This window comes from Syngnathus acus, chromosome 6, assembly GCF_901709675.1.
Source record: "Syngnathus acus chromosome 6, fSynAcu1.2, whole genome shotgun sequence".
Classification (NCBI taxonomy): domain Eukaryota; kingdom Metazoa; phylum Chordata; class Actinopteri; order Syngnathiformes; family Syngnathidae; genus Syngnathus; species Syngnathus acus.
In genome coordinates this window covers 4,894,515-4,913,938 of record NC_051092.1, presented here as the reverse complement: position 1 = coordinate 4,913,938, position 19,424 = coordinate 4,894,515, and the positions used below count along the sequence as shown (strand labels likewise).

The 19,424-nt window shown below is 45.1% G+C and overlaps 1 protein-coding gene across 8 annotated transcripts in view; it reads left to right on the top strand.

Moving 5' to 3' along the window:
• lingo1a (leucine rich repeat and Ig domain containing 1a) overlaps positions 1–18,846 on the top strand; it is a 165,345-nt gene extending 146,499 nt beyond the window's left edge. For 7 of the 8 annotated variants that reach the window (XM_037254904.1, XM_037254902.1, XM_037254900.1 and 4 more), the window contains one exon: positions 16,256–18,846. In XM_037254904.1, the coding sequence (XP_037110799.1) occupies positions 16,268–18,115 (1,848 nt within the window). In that variant the 5' untranslated portion in view covers positions 16,256–16,267 and the 3' untranslated portion in view covers positions 18,116–18,846. Of the gene's footprint in view, positions 1–2,656; positions 2,957–16,255 lie in introns of those variants that run through there. The other variant, XM_037254906.1, reaches the window with a different exon arrangement.
• Positions 18,847–19,424: the final 578 nt, after the last annotated feature.

Here is a 19,424-nt window from a genome sequence, read left to right as displayed (position 1 = left end):
CACTCTCCTTTGTTACCTCCCTTTCTTCGCCGCGCCAGAGCTCGGCCCGCTCATCAAATGCATCCTCACGGAGATGATTGTCACCCTTTTGGTTCTCTTCTTTATGTTCGGCAAACACAGAAGAAGGAAGGACTGCAATAGCCCACAGCAGAAAATAAAAAGCAAGTTGGATTTCTTGGATCACACCTGTTTTTTTTTTTTAATATTTTTTAATAATTACAGTAGTACCTTGATCTATTTGTGTAGAGGGGCTGTCATTATTATGATTATTATTATTTTTTAATTATAATTTTTTTGTTAAACTGAGGTTGTTGTTTTTTTTTTTAGATCAGTGAGAACCGATACCAAGTGCCGATACCAGTCTTATTTCAAGCTAGCGGAACTAGAGTTTTTTTTTTTTTTTTCTCAAATTCTTTTCAATTTTTTTTTCTATTTCTTTATACACTATTTCCTGGCAATAGTCTGACTTTTTCCTCGTGCTTAACACTTCTTTTTAAAAAAAAGTTGACAACCTAGCGGAACTAGCGTTTCTATTTTATTTTTTCTCTATTTCTATATATACTATTCGCATATAAGAATGCTCTCCCGTCAATAGTCCGACTTTTTCCTTCTTTTTTAAAAAAGTTGACTTTATTCTCGTGCAACTATTTCCTGGCTGGATCCTCCATCGGCTTTTTAGTCAAGTATAACTGCAAACTTACCTTTGAGCATCAACATCTGCTCAGCTGAGGTCTGCCTAGTGATCTGGAAAGAAGCTCATCCTCCCTAGAGGAATTGTTTCACACACACCAGAAGAGGACGGAAAGAGTCCTAAAGTGAAAGGGAACACGCAGTGAACTCCGGCAAGAGTCTCTTGGCCATGCGTGAACTGATGCTGATGACATTTACATGTAGCTATGTCGCCTGAATGACTTCGGTCGCTCCGAGGGTCCGCGGCGAAACGGGCGGGCGGAAAACGCTTGCGGAGACGTTGCAGTTTAACACTGCAAGACAAACACTTTAGTGGTACGATTGTGCCGTGTGAGGGAGAGACCGGATGACATATGGACCAGTCTGTTGTTGTTGTCATCCGCCCAGCCCCAAGGCGTGAAGATGACTCTTGGTAAAATGTGAAGTTGTTGGAAACCTTTCAAAGCTGTTTTACAAATGTCATCAAGTTGTCATCTAACGCTGATAAAAGCCCGATGGCTAAGCGATAGATGGGTAGGAAAAGAAATGATTGGAGATATTGCCACAACTGGTTTTTGCTGGATGTCTTGACCATATTTGGCCAAAAGCTAATTTGTCGATCATGGAAACCTAAGCCAAAATAATCATTCGAGAATAATAAAATGTGGCAAAAGTATTCAAAATCGGTACTAAAGTGAATTCATTTTATTACTGATCAGTGGCTTAGTTGAAATGACGAGGCCCAATCTGTTTGCCCAATCTGTTTACCCAATCTGCTTACCCAATTGTTTACCCAATCTGTTTACCCAATCTACTTTATTAGTCTAAGAAAGTTATTTTTGATCATGACTCCTTAGCACTCCTCCAACAAAGTCCAACTGGAGACTGTGACACGTTATAATTAGCGAACGCTTTCATCTCGTCTCCAAATATCTAACTGACTATTCTTGTTACTCTCAAAGGGAAAAACGCCTTTGACTTGTAACACACTTTCCGCCCGTAATGAGGACTGAATTTCTCACGTTTCCTATTGAACTCGCACCGACCGGTTCAAACCCTGGCTGGATCCTCTTCCGACTAATCATTCCAAAATGGGCCCGCGGAAGCCCGCGCGGAGGCTTTGCCAGTGTTAACGAAGAGCCGAGGAATGGCTCCAATTTGCTGTCCTCCCACCAACCTCTGCTAATCCCGCCGCAGCGTGATTACAAACCCGTCAGAAAGCATCGACTCCGAGGTAGCAAAGTGGAAGCGATTGATCCGACACTCCAGCGAGGTGCGTCGGAAACGAGTCGGAAAGAGCTCCCGGACGGGAAACGGTAGACGGCAAGGTACAAAGGAAGGAATGTGCTAGCCAGGGTAGGGAGAGTAGATAGAAAAAGTCTACACACCCCCATTCAAATGCCAAAGATAAATCATTGAAAAAACGTTTCCCATCATTCATGTTAATTAACATTCAAATAAAGAAAGGAAATAATGAGGTTGCACACGACCTCTTATAATTGTGGATGTACAAACTTAACCAGACAGAACAGCGCACGAAGCAATTTGAAAAATATTATATTATTTATTTATTTATTTATTTCCTTTTGCCGTTTAAACTTTCCTTCAGTGACATACGTGTGTCAAACTGAGCGCGCGCTGGAAGCATCAGACGGGCACGAAAGGAAGCCCACAGTACCACCAGGCTGTCGCTAATGGAACTACACCCTCATCTTTGCCTCGTACTTTAATCTGATTCCATTGCTTTATTTGCTCATCGGGGTGACAGTGAGGGACACGCGTGTGCGTGATTTGAATGGTGTGGGTTGAGTTTAGTACGGAAAAAAAGGTTCATTCGTTCAAAAAAAATGTGGAATGAAAACCAAAAAAACTGTGAGGCTTTTTGTACAACTGTGTGTATGTGCCACGCGTGGGAGTGGATCCTCCCTCCCTTCCTTCCTCTCCCTCCTCCCTCCCTCCCGTCCTTCCATCCATCCCACCTCGCATTTGCATTTCTCCTCATTGCGGGACGGAGCGTTTGGCGCGCGCACGCACAGTCTGGGAGTCGTGCAAAACGGATGTTCACTGTCCCCTCCTTGGTTTAGTCTCTTTTTTTTTTTTTTTATCGCTACGGGAGAGAACGTTGCCCTTGCCCCCCTCCCTCCTTCCTCCCACGCATGAAGGTGTTGCACTTGAGGTAGTGGTGGCGTGCGCGTGCGTTCCTCCGTGGGGCTCGCTCGGACTTGCTGTGGCGCGAATGGAAATGCGAAAGGATGCTCGACAGCAGCGGCGCTGAGGACCACAGCAGGTGAGTTCTTCCACGCGCGCCCTTGAATGACAGATCAGGCTTCGGCGACTTTCATCTTAGACAAAAATAGAGTAATCAAAAAGACTCGAGTCAATCTTGGTTGAAGGCGCGTCCTTTGCAGGTAACAGAATCTGATCAGATGATCATCAGCAATCATGTAAGTGTGTGTCCAGTGTGTGCGAGCACGTGTGTGTGTGCAGAAGGGATTTAGCCATTAATCACATTGTAATTGTCCCGTGAATGTGATTGCAGCACCTTTATGGAGGCTCCATATTAATCTTCGCCGCTGCGATAACATTGGCAGCCTCATCTGCAAAGATGGCTTATCTGTTCAATGGGCTGCAGCCTGCATTTGATGAACCCCTGCCAACCCCCCCAACACACACACACCGCCCCCCTCCTGCCTAACAATTGGGATATCACATTGTCAGCTACAAGATGGTGAAACTTGGTCTCTTGGCTGCATGACAAGTTAACCCCCACCCGACCCGCCATCAGCATCCCACCTCGCCCAGCCCTTGCGTGTGTCTTTGCGATGCTGCCCGTCTTTGAGAACAACAGCCCGAGTATCACAAGGCTGTGTAATGCTGCTCCTGCGGACATTCATAAAGTGCTGTTCGGTTATAAATAGCCTCAGGGAGGGAAAGGAGGGCGAAGCCATGACAGGCAGCACACAAAGAGGTGTGATGTCCAATATGCCCCCCACCAACTAAAATAAATAAATAAATGTGCCCAAAATGTCGCCGTTTGAGGAGGCATCAGGCAAGAAAGGGTGTGGCATCATTTGCATTGACGCAAAATGTGAGATGCTTTCTTTGATGTGAAACATTTTTTTTAAAAACGTCAGCACCAGCTTCAGTGCCAAAAGGCTTCCAGGAGTGTAAAAACAAAGTCGGAAGGGAACTTTTTTTTTTTTTTTTTTTTTTTAAATCGTCAGAGGCGATTTCAGACTACAAGCTAAACATATGACGAAAAGCATTAAACCATTGTTTTCCATTTTCAATATTTTTTCCTATTGTAAGACAAGACAACAAAAAAGGCATTCCCGCTGGCTAAGAATGCTAATGCTAAAGACAATGCTAATAAAGACACCAACCCCTCCTCAGAACCGTGCGTGGACTTAGATTTGTGGCGGGAAATCTGACGAAAGCCAGACAGGCGTGTCACAAGTATCTTTGTAACATGTATTTATTTATTTAATCTTTCACTCAGTTGACAAGAAGCTATTAAGGTTTACAAATTAGCGGTTGATGCTAAGGTTAGCGGCTTGTGGCTTTTGGTGACCGATATTTTTGGGCCCAGGGGCATGGTGACCATTGGGAATTTTGGATGTCTATTTTTAGTTTTTAATGGAGTCATATTATATTGAAGAGATCTTCTTATTTCGTCGCCTACCTCTGGCTAGACGACCCTCGAGAAGTGGCTTTGGCCGCGGTCGGCTTAAAAGTTGCGGATCAATGCCTCGGCTGCTTTTAGAAGCCTGATCGGCTTTGTAGTCCGCACGCCCTCGGCACACATGGCACAAATGCGCGGATGGTGACCTTGGCAGCCGTTCATCAATAAGTTTGACCTCACTGATCCTGCAGGAAGAAGGAGGAATCAAACAATCCTCATCCTTCGGCCCCTCACGTGTCGTCGACGCCATCCTCTTATCGAGTCGCCACCTGCTGATCGGCGCTTCCGATACGGAGGTGCCATGGCTTCCTCTCGCCTAACTGACCCGCACGGCTTTTGACGTTAGTGCGAGGTGACAGATCTCGGGCTTGCCCCGCAGTGACACAGTCAAGTGGCAAGCGGTATTAGCGGGCCTGCACCACTCCTGGAGATGCGGGCGTCATGGCGGGTGTAAACCTGACACCTGCTTATATCGACGAGGTGTTGATTAGCTCCCAGTTGACGTCGGCGTGGCAATTGTCTTGTTTATTGTTCTGATACAACTGGCTGGCGTTGAGATGATGACAGCTGGATGCATGAAGCTGCGGCGATGACCGAATCATCTACTTGCTGTCTTTTAGCTGTGGCTGCATAGTACTGTACAGATAAAAAAAAAAAAAGGTTGTGAGCGGCATATTTTCTTCATTTTAACTCCTTCACTACCATTGACGGCTATAGACGTCACACATATATTTGAACTGTGCTGGCAGTGAATGAGTTAATTTCTGGTGCCACTAAGTGTGTATCAAGTGATTCAATGACTCGAAAGAAATCATGGGCTAAAAGACTTAAAGCACCACTTTGGGGACTACAATACCCGAGCTCTTGACATAAGAATCTGCAGTGATTTTGGTTATTGTCATGAAAACCTTTGGAAAAAGTCTCAATGAGCTCTTAAAGTCATCTCTTGTTGCGGACTGGGGCTTTGGGTGGTTGCAGCTGATTTAGAGTGCCTCGTTGTTTCGGCACGGACAAGCCGTTCTTAATGTTTGGCTAGTATTCTCTTCTCGCGTCTTCTTACGAGAAACAAAGGTGTCTTCTCTTTCTAGCGTCAAGTCCCCTGGCAGCGTCACAGCTTTGCGCTTTATCGCTTGCAGTGACCTATCAAGAAGTTGACGCTCGTCGCCTGAGCTGGTAAATAGCCGGCGAGTCCACGGCAATATTGAGCGCCGCCTTCAACCTGGCGTGCAATCGCACTTTTGCTCCCGACTTCACCTCCGTCAGCGCCGAAAGCGGAAGCAAGCATTTCCCTCTCAAATCCCGTCGTGTCGCAGGCATTAACATAATTATTGTATACGCTAATCCAAAGCTGACATTTTGAATTATTAATTTATATTGCAGGTTCATGTGGCGGGGACATTGTTTTTATTTTTTTTTCCAGATATTCTCTTTGTCTTTGTTTTGCTACTGAAGCGTTTGTGTTTTGCTGCAAGTTCAAGGGTTCATATTGATTGAAGCGGCTCGTAAAAAACTATCGAGATTCATTTATTCACATTCAGCGTGCTCTCCCACGAGCTCATCAGCTTTAAGCTTAAAAAAAAACGAGGAAACTGAACATAAGTTGCGTTCGGGAGCAGCAGTGTTTTTCAAATTTATTTATCTCTATATCTATCGCTGTCTGTTTATTATTTTTAATTATTTGTTCATTTAAATCATTCAATTATTTATTCATATTTATTTTTGTCAAGCTTTCAATTGGCTACAAGGTGGAGACGGACCTTTATTATCGATTTGTGGGAAGAAAAATGATTTGGACCATATTTGGACTTTTCCCGTCGATATATATGTGCCGTCTTCGTGTAATTCGATTCCAAGTTGTATATAATGTTTGATTTGATTGTCCTTGTTCCTTAAGGACATTTAGTTTTGAAATGCGCCCAGTTTATTGTTGCTCCATAAAGTAACAGGCGGACCGAAGCAATCACGCGCCAATCCTTGATGGAGATTATAAATGACCGCATCCCACCGTGACCCGCTTTCACTCAAAGTAGCTGAGAGGAGGGCAAACACCAGCACAATAATAATCATTGTCTGCTTGTTTTTAGCCTTGTTGGAGACACGGCTGAGGTTCGCTAAAGGTCGTAATTGGCATCAATCTTGCTCGGTTTGGATTTTCTTCTCCGTCAAATGTTCCATTTGAACGCGGTGTCCTCCGCTGTGCCGTGATTCATCGGGGCTTCGTACAAACACCACCATAAATCAGTTGGGCTCCCCCTCATTAAAATAAAAACCAGCCAGTGATTGTGCAAAGGGTGCCAAGGTCAAGGGTTGGAGAGTTTTTCTTTTTTTTTAACAGTAGGTGTCTTCATCAAGCGCCCGAAGGGGGCATTTGTATGGAGAACGATGACTGTTACCGGGCAGATTTCAACACTGACAATGCTTTCAAGTAACGGTGGTTGTGCCTGTGTGAGTGTGTGATGTGATATCAGACATAGTTAGCCAAAGCAAAGAATGGAAACTGCCATAGACGGGCTAACGAATAGCACTCAGTCAGGCGTCCATTCTTTATCCTCTGCGAAGAATGACCCGTCCCTAATGAAGTGTCCCGCAAGCATCCACCCACACGAAGCTCCTCTCGAGTCCCGCCTGGGTGTAAAATGGCTGCTCCGTTTCCCAACGGAGGCTCTACAAACCCACTCGGAGCGTGGAGAGCTCATTTGGAGTGGCAGCCCTGAACCGCGGCTCGCAACCCGAGCGCTCGTTACCGGAATATCACTCGTGGCCGTCGATGTGCTCGGTACGATGGAAGGGATGTTTGCGGTGGAGGAGCAGATGTGACAAGCATATTGTCATTTGCCAGCGCAGCGCTAATCATACCCCGCTGATAAACAACCAGCGAAGCGTGTACAACGCACAAAGAGTGAGTCGTCGCATTTTGCGCAACACTGAGTCAAATTCATAATAACGGAGGACCCACGTGATGAATTCGAGCTATTAGGCCTGCGTCTGTGGACTGTAATGTGGCTCAATACAATAGAAGAGATTTCTGCCCGCTTTTGATTGACACCGCAGCGAGGTAATCATGTTTTGATGCTTGTTTGTTGGCTATACAAGGGCGCCGCAGCAGACTGGGAGCTCTTTTGAATCTTTCCACCCTGTCATGGAACTAAAATATGACGCGGTGGAGTCGTTATATGCCCGCCGCAGCAAATGTGCTTGGAGCCCATTACGTGTTCCCTTCATAAGATCACTGTTGTTGTTGTTTTTTTCCCCTTCATTATGCAATTCGAGACAACAGAGGCTTTGCTTTCGGTTAAACGGGGAGCATTTAGCGCCCAAAAAGCTTCAAATATGCAGCTAACATCCCTGCGAGTAGCTAGTGGACAAAGGAAAGAATAAATAAATAAATAAATAAAAAAAGACAGAAAATAGACTGTGGGCTGAGGAGAGAGAAATTGCAGGAAGAGGAAACGGGAGGTCAGATTTCAAGTTATCGACCAGACGGGATGGCATGCAGAGATGTTTGCTTGCTTGCTTGGCATCAAGGCGCTGAAAAGGAAGAAAATACAACAGGGCTGGTAAAAACAGAACACACACACACACCAAAAAAAAAACTGTGAAGATCTTGTTTCTATTTTCCACCAATACATATATTTTTTAATTAAGGAGCTATTCAAAGTATGGCTGCCAGTTGGCCATCTCTATTTATCTATTCTTTCTTTGTTTCTTTGTTTCTTTCGCTCGTTTGTTCGTCCATTTATTCATTCACTCATGTTTGCCAATATTTTTCCTTTTACTGCAAATCAGTATAGGCTCCAAATATCAGCCTCCTTGATAATCAGTATCGTATCAGCCCTGGAAAAAAAAAAAAAACATATCGGTCCATTTGTAAAATAAACTACATGCAAGAGCCAAAGATAAAGCGGGGATCTTATAGCTGGGGCACTGCCCCACTTTCCCCTGGCCCCCTGATAAAACCAATAATCATCTCGCTTATCAGGTGAGAAGCCTTCCTTTGATTATTTTTTTGTTTTCCATCTTTCAAAATCGTTCAAATTTAGCACTCCCGCTGCTTCTTTGCGCTCCCCGCAGTCGAGGCGGAAGATCGAGCCGAGCCGAAGCGTCCCCGCCGCCGAGATAGAGATACTTAATCCATGTCCTCGGAGAGATCGCCCCGAAAGATGAAGCCGTAATTAGTCAGATAAAACCCAACATAATGACACCATTGATACAGGTCGGGGAAACGAGGACTGAGAAAAAAAAAAAAGAAAACCATTCGAAGGCCAATAAATTAGCATGCGCAGCAAAGTAGCCGCCGTGGACGTCTCAAAAGGGCAACGCACAATGCTTCTCTCATATCCACCTGCTCTCAAATACAAAATAAAAAATAAACGCTGACCTTCATACAATCAAAGATTATGAGGAGGAAAACAACAACAGTTTTCAGCGCGATTACTTACGCAAAGGGTCTCACGGGAGCTGGAAGCAATTAAAGGCAAAATTACTCGTCTAAGCTGTCCTTGCATCCGCTCGCTCGCTAGCTCGCTATCTCGGGCTCCCAGTAGTCCAGGTCGTAAAGATAGAAGAGGAGAAGCTTCGAATCAGAGCGGGCCGACTAATCCGAAAACGACTAAAGGGAGCCCAATCTGGCGTTTGGACAAAAGAAGACGAAGGTATTTCACACGCCACGAGTGGATCGCTGACAAGGTCACCCCGCGAGCGCTTAAAGACGCTGCAAATCCCTCGTCGACGCAAGTTGGAGAAGACTCCTCTCGGCTTGGGAATGATTTCACAGAAGCGCCAAAGAACTCTCATTGGAGTCCGATAAAGGTAGCGGGCCGGGGATCCTACGGTCATGAGAGCCACCTTGTCTTTGCTCGTCGGGTGGCCGCAAAAGAAACACGTGTGCTGACAGGCTGGCCGATGACACGCTAGTGGTGGACATGCCTTTTTTTTTTTTTTTCTCAAGTCGTTCTTTGTGGTCTTGTCCTGCGAGTCGTGCGGCAGCAAGACTCGCGTGGCATTTACAACCATATTCCAAAGCCTTCCGTTCATTTTTTCTATAGCGGTTCTCCTAATTAGGGTCTTAGGTGAAGCGGATACGACAATTTTCCGGGTGACTTTGGCCCCGAATTGGCGCTATAGTCTGACTGCTCGCTTGTCAGTCACCTTCACATGTTTGGACAACTTTGGCTAGGCGAGCCAAGGCAGCTTTATTGCTAGCCCACAAAATTGTTAGCTTCACAAAAGCGCAACACGTAAAAGCATTACAAACGGTTCAAGACAGGCAAAGCAGAAAGAACAAAAGTAGCTTGTCAAAATTAGGAAAAATATATTATCTGACCTACCACTACTTATTTGTCCTATAGAAAATAACGGAAATGATTCATATTGTGTTAACCAATTCAACATTTTCAACAGCATTAGCTTGTTAGCCCAGAGAAGCACCTTTTTCACCATAACAAGAAGTTTAAAGATTTATCATTTTGTGTCTGCATAAGTCACGCCTTTCAGTTATTGGTTGTTTTTCTTCGGACGCTGCACTTTCTTGGATATCAAATCGTTTATGCCAAACAGGGCTCCAAATGTACATACATCCACGAATGCAACAATAATCAAACATCATGCTGAAAAATCTGACGGAGCATCCCAGGTAAATGGAGTCTTTGCAATTTTCTCCAATTTCCCGCATCATCCCGCCAACGAGGCTGGCGCCAAATGTGAGGGAACGGCAAGTGCTTGAATTATTTATTTTCCCATTTGCATATGTAGCCTAGTTTGAGGGAGGCAGACGACTCCGGAGGATCTTAATGCGCCATACGGCCGCTCGGCCGGCCTGGGCGATTTACTGAGCCCATTACCTCGCATCAGGAGCAATCACTCCACGTGCAATGAAAGCGATACCATATGCCGCACGCACTCCTGCGATATTATTTGCCGGGATTGGCTGGGTTCCATCGCCTCTCATCGCGCCCACCCCTAGCCCGCCGATAACTACCACCATCGCCAGGGAAAATCTGGCAGGTTCCAAAAGTACTTTGCACTTGTGCAGCAGGCCCTCCCTCGCGGGCCAAGGTCAAACACCATTTCATTTTCTCGCCTTTGATGGCCAGCCCCGCTCCTTTTATCACACCCCCACCCAACGTTGTCACCTCCGTCACACGCAAACGCCCCACCACAACCACCACTTTTGAAAGTTTGAGAGGGTCCAGGTGGCTGCGCAGAGGTCATGAATAAGCAATCACTCAACTTCCACCTTGTCACGCTCGTAAAGTTTGAGCTACGCCGCGTAGCTCATGACTCGTAGCCACCGGCTCATTTTCTGACTTGGCAAAAGTAAAAATGCTCAAGAAATAAACAAACCCTGTTTCTTCAATTAGCTAGCTAGCTCGCTATCTAATTGACTTATAGATAGATAGATAGATAGATAGATAGATAGATAGATAGATAGATAGATAGATAGATAGATAGATAGATAGATAGATAGATAGATAGATAGATAGATAGATAGATAGATAGATAGATAGCTTCCTTACATTTCATTCCCAAACCTCTTCTGCTCTCATGATCACGAAGCTCGAGTCATATTTGCATTTTGGCGTCGTTAGCGCTCAGGGCAACGCTCACGAAAGCGGTTGACCCGCCGCTTAAACAAAGCCGTCCAAATTCTTTTGCCACTGCGAGTGGTGGAAAAGGCATTTTGTTGTGTCATTGCGCAGGAACGCAATCTATCAGAGCGCTTCGGCGGGGCTTATGTGCTCTTCTTAAACGTCCCCCGGCGCTTAGGAAACTGCTTTTGTTCATGAGCCCGTTCTCATCCACCGAGATAAATTGTCAAGCAGCAAATTGAAATGACTTTGCTGTGGCACTTTGATACAACGCTCCGCCGTTCAGGGTCATGCATCAAGATGTGTTTGGGAGGAAATACTTTTTTTTTTTATAATATTTTCTTGATGTGTTTTTTTTTTTTTTTGGTCATAGCCCAAAGCCGAAACGATTTTTCCTCGGTGTGTGTGGAGGTGTGGTCACGCAGGCGCTTGTTTTAAATCCTAAAATTCTTTGCAGGTTCAACTTCATAGGTGTCCTCAAAGGAAAGTATATGAAAGAATGTTGTTTTTGTTTGTTTGTTTTTTAGTTCAAAAGCAAAAGAGGCTGGTTCAAGGTGGAGGACAAAAAAGTTGCTGGCTCGTTTTGATGGATGGCGAAATGGCAGCCGTCGCGAGCACGCAATGGGCGAGCTGCCTCGGGAGACGGATAGCTTGATTGTTCCTTTAATTGGTTCGATGCCGTCGCATTCCTGCTTGAATAGGAACCACGTCGCATCATTGAACACGCTTGGCTGTCTTTGATGGGAGATTTAAGATGTCGGAATGAAAACAAATCACACGCCAGCACTGGAGAGTGCCTTCCTTCTAGCACGGCTCGATAGTTCCAACCCGATAAAATATTCCGCACATATGCCGGTGTTGTCATACCTGGGTGGGCCACCGGTAAAGACTTCCGGCTGTTTCTTTGTCGGAAAGTTTCCCTGTGTGGGACTAAGAAAGGAACGTCAATCAAATTCAAGCAGTTTTTTTTGCCACTCCCGGTTGATATCTACTGTCAAAAAAATATATAAAAACAAAGCACATTGTTTATTTCAAACAACCACATACTGTATCTTAACACTTCAGTCTGCTAGCTTAATGGTAACGCTAAGTTACAGCTAAATTAAAATGCCCTCCATTTTTAATGAAGTTATTTCTTACTAATAAAATTAAGACTTCTCGAAAAAAAAAATTGCCTAATTTACTGATTCATTTTTAACAGTCGTGGTTTTGCAGTAACAATAAGACAATTGATTCTATATTTATTTCTTAATCCAAATTACATTTTTATTATATATATTCTTTTTTTTATTTATTTTTTTTATCATAGATTACTCCTTTACTGTGAACAAAAAGTCATAAATAGTAGTCAAATTAAGGCAGTATTATTACCATATTTAAATGAGACACATTTATTACATCCTCCATTAAAAAAGCATTACTTAGCGTTACTATTCGCACTCGACATGTGAGTGAAACCTCGTTGCGACGTGGAGGTAAGCATGTGATTACTCTCGCCTGTCTGCGCGCCCTCTGGCTTTCTCCCACTGACCTAATACATGCAGATTAAGTTAATTGGATCTTGTAAGCGGCCAGGAGGTGTGAATGGTTATCTGTCTCCTTCCATGAGCCACGTTAGCGAGCCAGTCCGGCCTCTTGCTTCGTATTGTCACCCAACATTGTTTATACGAGTGTGGCTTCGGAACACAAATGGTTTTTAAAAAAAAAAAAGTGGCATCATAAAAGCTGTGTCGGGGCTCTGCTGTGTCTTCTTTATAGGTGCCCATATAATAAGGAAGAATCGCATCGATTTAAAATTAGAGCAAGCACACGAGATAAGCTCATTTTGCTCTTTTCTGCCACACTGGCACTTTCCGTCACCTCTCCGAGAACTAATTTGCAGCTCATTTTCCGAGGCCTCCTCACTCGCGCAAAAGGACATTTTTTTTACTTGCCAGACTCTCACGTCAGTCACAATTAAAATCAAGATATGCCACGGTCGTCCGGTTCTGTCACCATCAGCCTTAGTTGCGGCTATGAAATCTCAATTATTTGTGACTCTAAGAAGCCATGTTTGCATGTTAGCCGCCTTTCACTGAAGCGCCACTTTAGCCGCAGTCACAGCTGTAAACGCACCAGCCTGGAGACGTGCGGTCTCTGGAAACCTGATGAAATATTCTGGCTCGGCACAAAAACATTATAAGGATTATCAGGCGCACTTAAAATACGTTGATAGGGACCAGAAAACATTCGGCGCGAGCTAGCAAGCTAACAAGGCGTTAGCCATTGTTAAATAAGTTTTGGTATCACATTTAAGATGTTTTTGTAATTTGGGGGAAATTTGTCAAGAATGACTCAGTTGACTTAAAGGATCTTCATCGGGATTTGTAATTTGTAATTCTCAAACTTTAAATAATTTTATGTGTATCTTAATTATTTATGTGGTATTAAGTGGTTTTGATTTTGCGTAGTGTTTTCGTTCAACTTCCTAAAAGGAGGTGACGGGGACTGGGCATTAGCGAGCGCAGCACCTGCACAAGAGGTCAAGCCCGTCGTGAGGTGAAGTTCAGGTCGACTGGCACGGTGTTTTCAGGACAACAGCTGGCCGCTGTTGGAATTCTGCACCTTGTTGCAGCGACCGGCTTCTTGGCCAGGATTAACGCTCTGGCGTCCATCTGTCGGGCATCGGCTTACATTTAAGCCCTGCCATTTCACAGGCCCGCCTGCGGTCAGCCACCCCGCCAGGCAACCAGCTTTAGCCGCCCAATGATACGAGGGTCAACTTTTGTATCCTCTTGAAATTCAGCAGGGCGAGCAATATTGACGTGAGCTCTCTCGGGTGACGATAGACAAAATCTCCTTTTTACCGGGCATCAAAAGATTCTCATTGCTCAATATGATTGCCAGTGTCATTGATTTTGATCGAACATGATGCAGCGACTTATTCTTAGATGCCGATTTGTTTTCTTATTTAGTCACTCCACATTGTTTTCTGCGTGCCCTGTGATTGACTAGCGACCAATCCCGGGTGTCGCCTTGAGTCAACTTGGATCGGCTCCAGTTTCCCGCCACGCCAGACGAAAATAAAATCCATAGCCTTATGTATAGATGCCTTAGCTTATACAAGGTCCCATGAGCGCATACGCTATTGGTGTAAGGTGTCGAAATAAATCATCAAGTAAATACAGGTGAGTCCATTCAAGCATAGCCTTGCAGCTGACTAAGCGCTTTGGCAAAGAATGAGCTTGAGAGGCTTTTAACGCTTTGTCCCGCAGCACGTAGTGTCAGCATCACAGCGGGGGGATTTTCCCAGAAGCTTACAGGTATTTACAATGGCGGTGAGCGGCGCTCTGGACTAATGTGTTGTGTCAGGTAGACCAAAGCTGAAGCCTCCGCTCAAGTCTTTGACCAGCCCACACAAGCATTTTAATTACGCGGGGCAATTACTTTGGAAAGTCCAAAAGCCGACGCGTGAAATCTCTTTGATGTCAGGTTATATATTTATCAATACCGAATATCGCTGCGGAAGAAGACGGATGGAAGAGTAATGAGTTTTTGAGCAACTCATTTGTGTATTTGTTTTTGCTGAACTGGTCGCCAGCCAATCACAGGGCAGCCACATAGATCAACAACTATTCACTTCCTGAATCGGAAATGTAGAAATAAAAAATTACACATTCAGTAAATCTGCTGGGAAGACAAACACTCCAGTAATCTTAAATAAGGCGCAGTAGCTTTTTCACAAACCATAATTGTCCAACTAATTAATCTTTGCTAATCAGTATTGTGATTTGAAGCAGTCTTGGACCAGTGAGCCTTGGCTTGTTTGAGTACTGTTGGCTCACCGTTCCTCAACCATATCCTTTCCTTTGAGAGCGCCTCCGCCTCGCCCCCCCTCCTCTCACTTCACCTTAATTAATGGTGTCCTCACGGAGCGTCGATTGGAATAGAGAAGTTCATTCGTTCATTCAAAGGACATGCCTGCGATAGCGATAAATCATGACATGAAGCTGGCCCGTTGCGTTCGTTTGTATCTGGCAAAGGAACGTGACTTGCTGAATGTGCAAATGTGGATTATGATGGGATCGTTGGCCCGATTGGGCGTCGGTGGTAATCACGTCAGTCGTAATCTCATCCACTCGCATCCAAAATCCTTACGAGAGAAGCTGACGGGTTCTGGCGTTCTCTCTTCCCTGATCGATATGGCTTAGTGAAGAAAGATGATGGAATGCTCTGCAAGGCTGTTGGTATAATCAACATCTCCATCATTTTGATTAAAGATGCTATCATGGGATGTCTAGTGTTTGCCTTTGACCTCAGAGGGTCAAACATGAAATAGATGTTGTAGACTGAACTGACATGCCATCTGTCTTGAGGTTGAGGTTTTTCACAGTTGCTAGCAACACTTGGTAGCATCCCAACAATTTGCTCGTTCTGTATCTTATCAGACAATAAGATACGGTCCTTGCGGATTTTTATGTTTTGCTCTTCAAGTTGGGTCAATGCCAGCATACAGTTCTTGTATCAAAACATGTGACTGAGTTGTTGAGAACAGCATTTGGGTCCAGAATAATTATGGTGAATCCATTTCGACAAGTTCTTCGAACACCCGGGAAATGATGATTACGCAATCATCCTTTAAATGCAGATTGCTAGCAGATTGCACCATATTACCATCTTTGCTGTTGGAACACGACTGGTGGTAATTTAATCAAGGTTGACTTAGAATCGAAGTCTATCTAAGTCTTAGATAGTCCTGTTTTTATTCCACATGTTTTCTCCACGTAGACAGCAATTGTCAGCTAACTATCCAAACCGTTAACCGACATCATCCGTCCATTTTTTTTTTCCTGCTTTAGTAGTATCAAATTGATAGAAAGGAAGACTACAGGGTGCACCTTAGTGGAACAAACCCTTGATGTGCACAGTGGGAATTGGATTGCGGGCTGAAAAATGTTAATCTTAGTCGCAGCTGCACTCCCGACCCCGGTTATTAGGATGATAGCAGTCGCTGATTGATCACCCACGAGCCGTGCAGTGGGAACGGCGCTCGGTAGAAAAGCGGCAATAACGGGCCGGTGGCAGATGTGAGTGGATTGCCGCCAATGTTTGATTTTCCAGTTCTGTGCTAGGGAAGTGTACATACTTTTTATTGTCCAGTCGTTGGCTTCAATCGAGCCGCATGGAATGATCCTTTCCTGGCGTATTTATAGGAATAGCGTCACATGAGAATGGGTTCTTATTAAAAATGTATTGATTGTTGAACAAGACTAAGCCTGCTTGTGCCTGTCTGGCGCTGATATGGCTTTTCTAACGCAACACTGCCTTGTTCTTCCAGGTAACCGATAAGATGGCGGCTCAGGAAGCGACCGGGCACAGCTTCCTGGTGACGTGCTGGCAGCCCGTTCTGATCCTGATGCTGGGCACCGTGCTGTCCGGTTCCACCACCAGCTGCCCGTCCCGCTGCGAGTGCAACGTCCCGGAACGTAGCGTGATGTGCTACCGCAAGAAGCTCATGACGGTTCCCGAAGGGATCCCCGCCGAAACCCGGTTGCTGGACCTCAGCAAGAACCGCATCAGAACCATCAACCCCGACGAGTTTGCCAACTTGGCTATCCTGGAGCATCTGGAGCTCAGCGAGAACACCATCTCCACGATTGAACCCGGCGCGTTCAATAACCTTTTTGGCTTACGGACACTGGGACTGCGTAGCAACAAGCTCAAGCTGATCCAGCTCGGGGTGTTCACGGGCCTGAGCAATCTGACTCAGCTGGACATTAGTGAGAACAAGATAGTCATCCTGCTGGACTACATGTTCCAGGATTTGTACAACCTACGCTCGTTGGAGGTGGGTGATAACGACCTGGTTTTTATCTCCCATCGCGCTTTTCACGGCCTGAGTAGCCTCCAGCATTTGAGTCTTGAAAAGTGCAACCTGTCCTCTGTGCCGACGGAGGCCTTCACCCACTTGCACAGTCTGATCACGCTCAGGCTGCGCCACCTCAACATCAACGTGATTCGGGATTATTCCTTTAAACGTCTCTTCAGGCTCAAAGTGCTGGAGATTGCCAATTGGCCCTATTTGGATACAATGACCCCAAATTGCTTGCACGGATTAAACCTGACCTCTCTGACCATTGCGAACGCTAACCTGACCTCCATTCCTTACGTGGCTCTCCGCCACTTGGTGTACTTACACTTTCTCAACCTCTCCTACAACCCGATCCACACCATCGATGGGAATAAACTGCACGATCTGCTGCGTCTTCAGGAGTTTCACCTGGTCGGAGGGCGACTGGCCATGATTGAGCCCTACTCTTTCCGGGGTCTCAACTACCTGAAGATTCTCAACGTTTCGGGGAACTCCCTGACCACTCTAGAGGAGTCGGCGTTCCATTCAGTGGGCAATTTGGAAACCCTGGCCCTGTACGACAATCCCCTGGCCTGCGACTGTCGCATGTTGTGGGTCTTCCGGCGACGCTGGAGACTCAACTTCAACCGGCAGCAGCCCACCTGCGCCTCCCCCGAATTCGTCCAAGGCAAAGAGTTCAAGGACTTCCCGGACGTCTTGCAGCCCAACTACTTCACCTGTCGCAAATCCAGGATTAAGGATCGCAAGCCGCAGCAGCAGTTTGTCGACGAGGGCGCCATCGTTCACTTCGCCTGCGAGGCCGACGGCGATCCGGCTCCGGTGATCATGTGGCTATCCCCGCAGAAGAAGTTCATCACCACCAAAACCATCGGAAGGATCTCCGTGTTGCCGGACGGGACCCTGGAGGTCCGCTACGCTCAGATTCAGGACAACGGAACGTACGTGTGCGTAGCTAGCAACGCGGGCGGCAACGACACGTCTCTGGCTCACCTGCACATTCACAGCTATTCGCCCGATTGGCCCTTCCAACCCAACAAGACTTTTGCGTTCATCTCCAACCAGCCGGCGGAAACCGGCGCCAACGACACGCGAGCTAACGTCCCGTTCCCCTTTGATATCAAGACGTTGATCATCGCCACCACGATGGGCTTCATTTCCTTTCTGGGCGTGGTCCTGTTTTGCCTGGTGCTGCTCTTCCTTTGGAGCAGAGGCAAAGGCAACACCAAGCACAATATCGAAATCGAGTACGTGCCGCGCAAATCGGACGCTGGCATGAGCAGCGGCACGGCCGACGCTCCTCGCAAGTTCAACATGAAAATGATTTAAAGACGTGCAAGTAATATAAAAAAAAAGACATTTGTGAGGACTAAGCACTGGATTTTGGTGTGGCCACACAGAGAATGACTCAAGAACCCGAGAAGGGCCGTCGCTGACTTTCAAACGAGAGCCGATGAAAGCATGGCCGCCGCAACGTGGCTCGTGGGCCCCGTTTTACTGCAAGTCACGTTAGGCATAAACAGTTCATGTTCCTGTGGATCGATAACGGCAAAAGTATAATTGACAAGAGTTACACCCACCCGAGCTGCCAGAACGCGAGAGGTCGATGATGGTTCCGTGTCTGTTTTTCTTTTCATTTGCACACCGCCAACCCCCAGGCAACATGTCAAGTTCTGAATGATATCCAGCCGTGACCCATTTTCAAGTTGAAAATCAATACATTTCATCAGATGAGTGTTTGAAGTATGACTGCTTTGTCCTACTTTTATAGTCTTGACTGCGGCCGTTAATAGTCTGATCAGTCATCAGTGTCAAAGTCATCGATTGGAAATGCCCTCGTAGGTAAAGGACATCTGGGAAAAAAGAGGATGTGTTGTTTGAATATTGTTTGGGGAAAGAAAATTGCTACTGGTGCCTGAAGGAGTTTCAAATTTGAAAATTCATTCATCCCAAAAAAAAAACCTATTGGGGTAAATATTGAGTATAATTTTTATGCATTTTTCTCAATGCATTTTTCCATTGAAAATTGTGTTGACAAAATTCGGAAATTCATTCACGCAAAAAAAACGATTGGGATGAATATTGTGTATGCATTTTTTTCATTGGAAAATTTGTTGACAAAATTTGGAAATTCATCCATCCAAAAAAACCTATTGGGATAAATATTGAGTATATTTTTATGCATTTTTTCCATTGAAAACTTTGTTGACAAAATTTGGAAATTCATTCATACAAAAACCTATTGAGATCAATATTGAGTATAATTTTATGGATTTTTTTTTCTTTTTACTTGTTCGATGTAATTCCCCTTTCTCATCGTAGAGCATTTCAAATGGTCCTCGACTGGTAGGCACGAATATCACAACACACAAAAGCACAAACGATCTGAAAAAATTGAGAGATTTGAGATTGAGTGGGAATAATTACAACAACTTGCAGATGAAAAAAAATCCTATGCCACAAAAAATGAAATGTTGTGAAGGGTTTAATTAAAGAAAATTAATTTGGGAAATTGTAATACTGTGTTAAATTGCTCTAATTGTTCGAAAAGAAAGAAAGAAATATTTTTGTTGCTATTTTTGCATTGTTTAAAACACCCAATGTGAACATATATCTCCTGCATCCACATTTGGAAAGA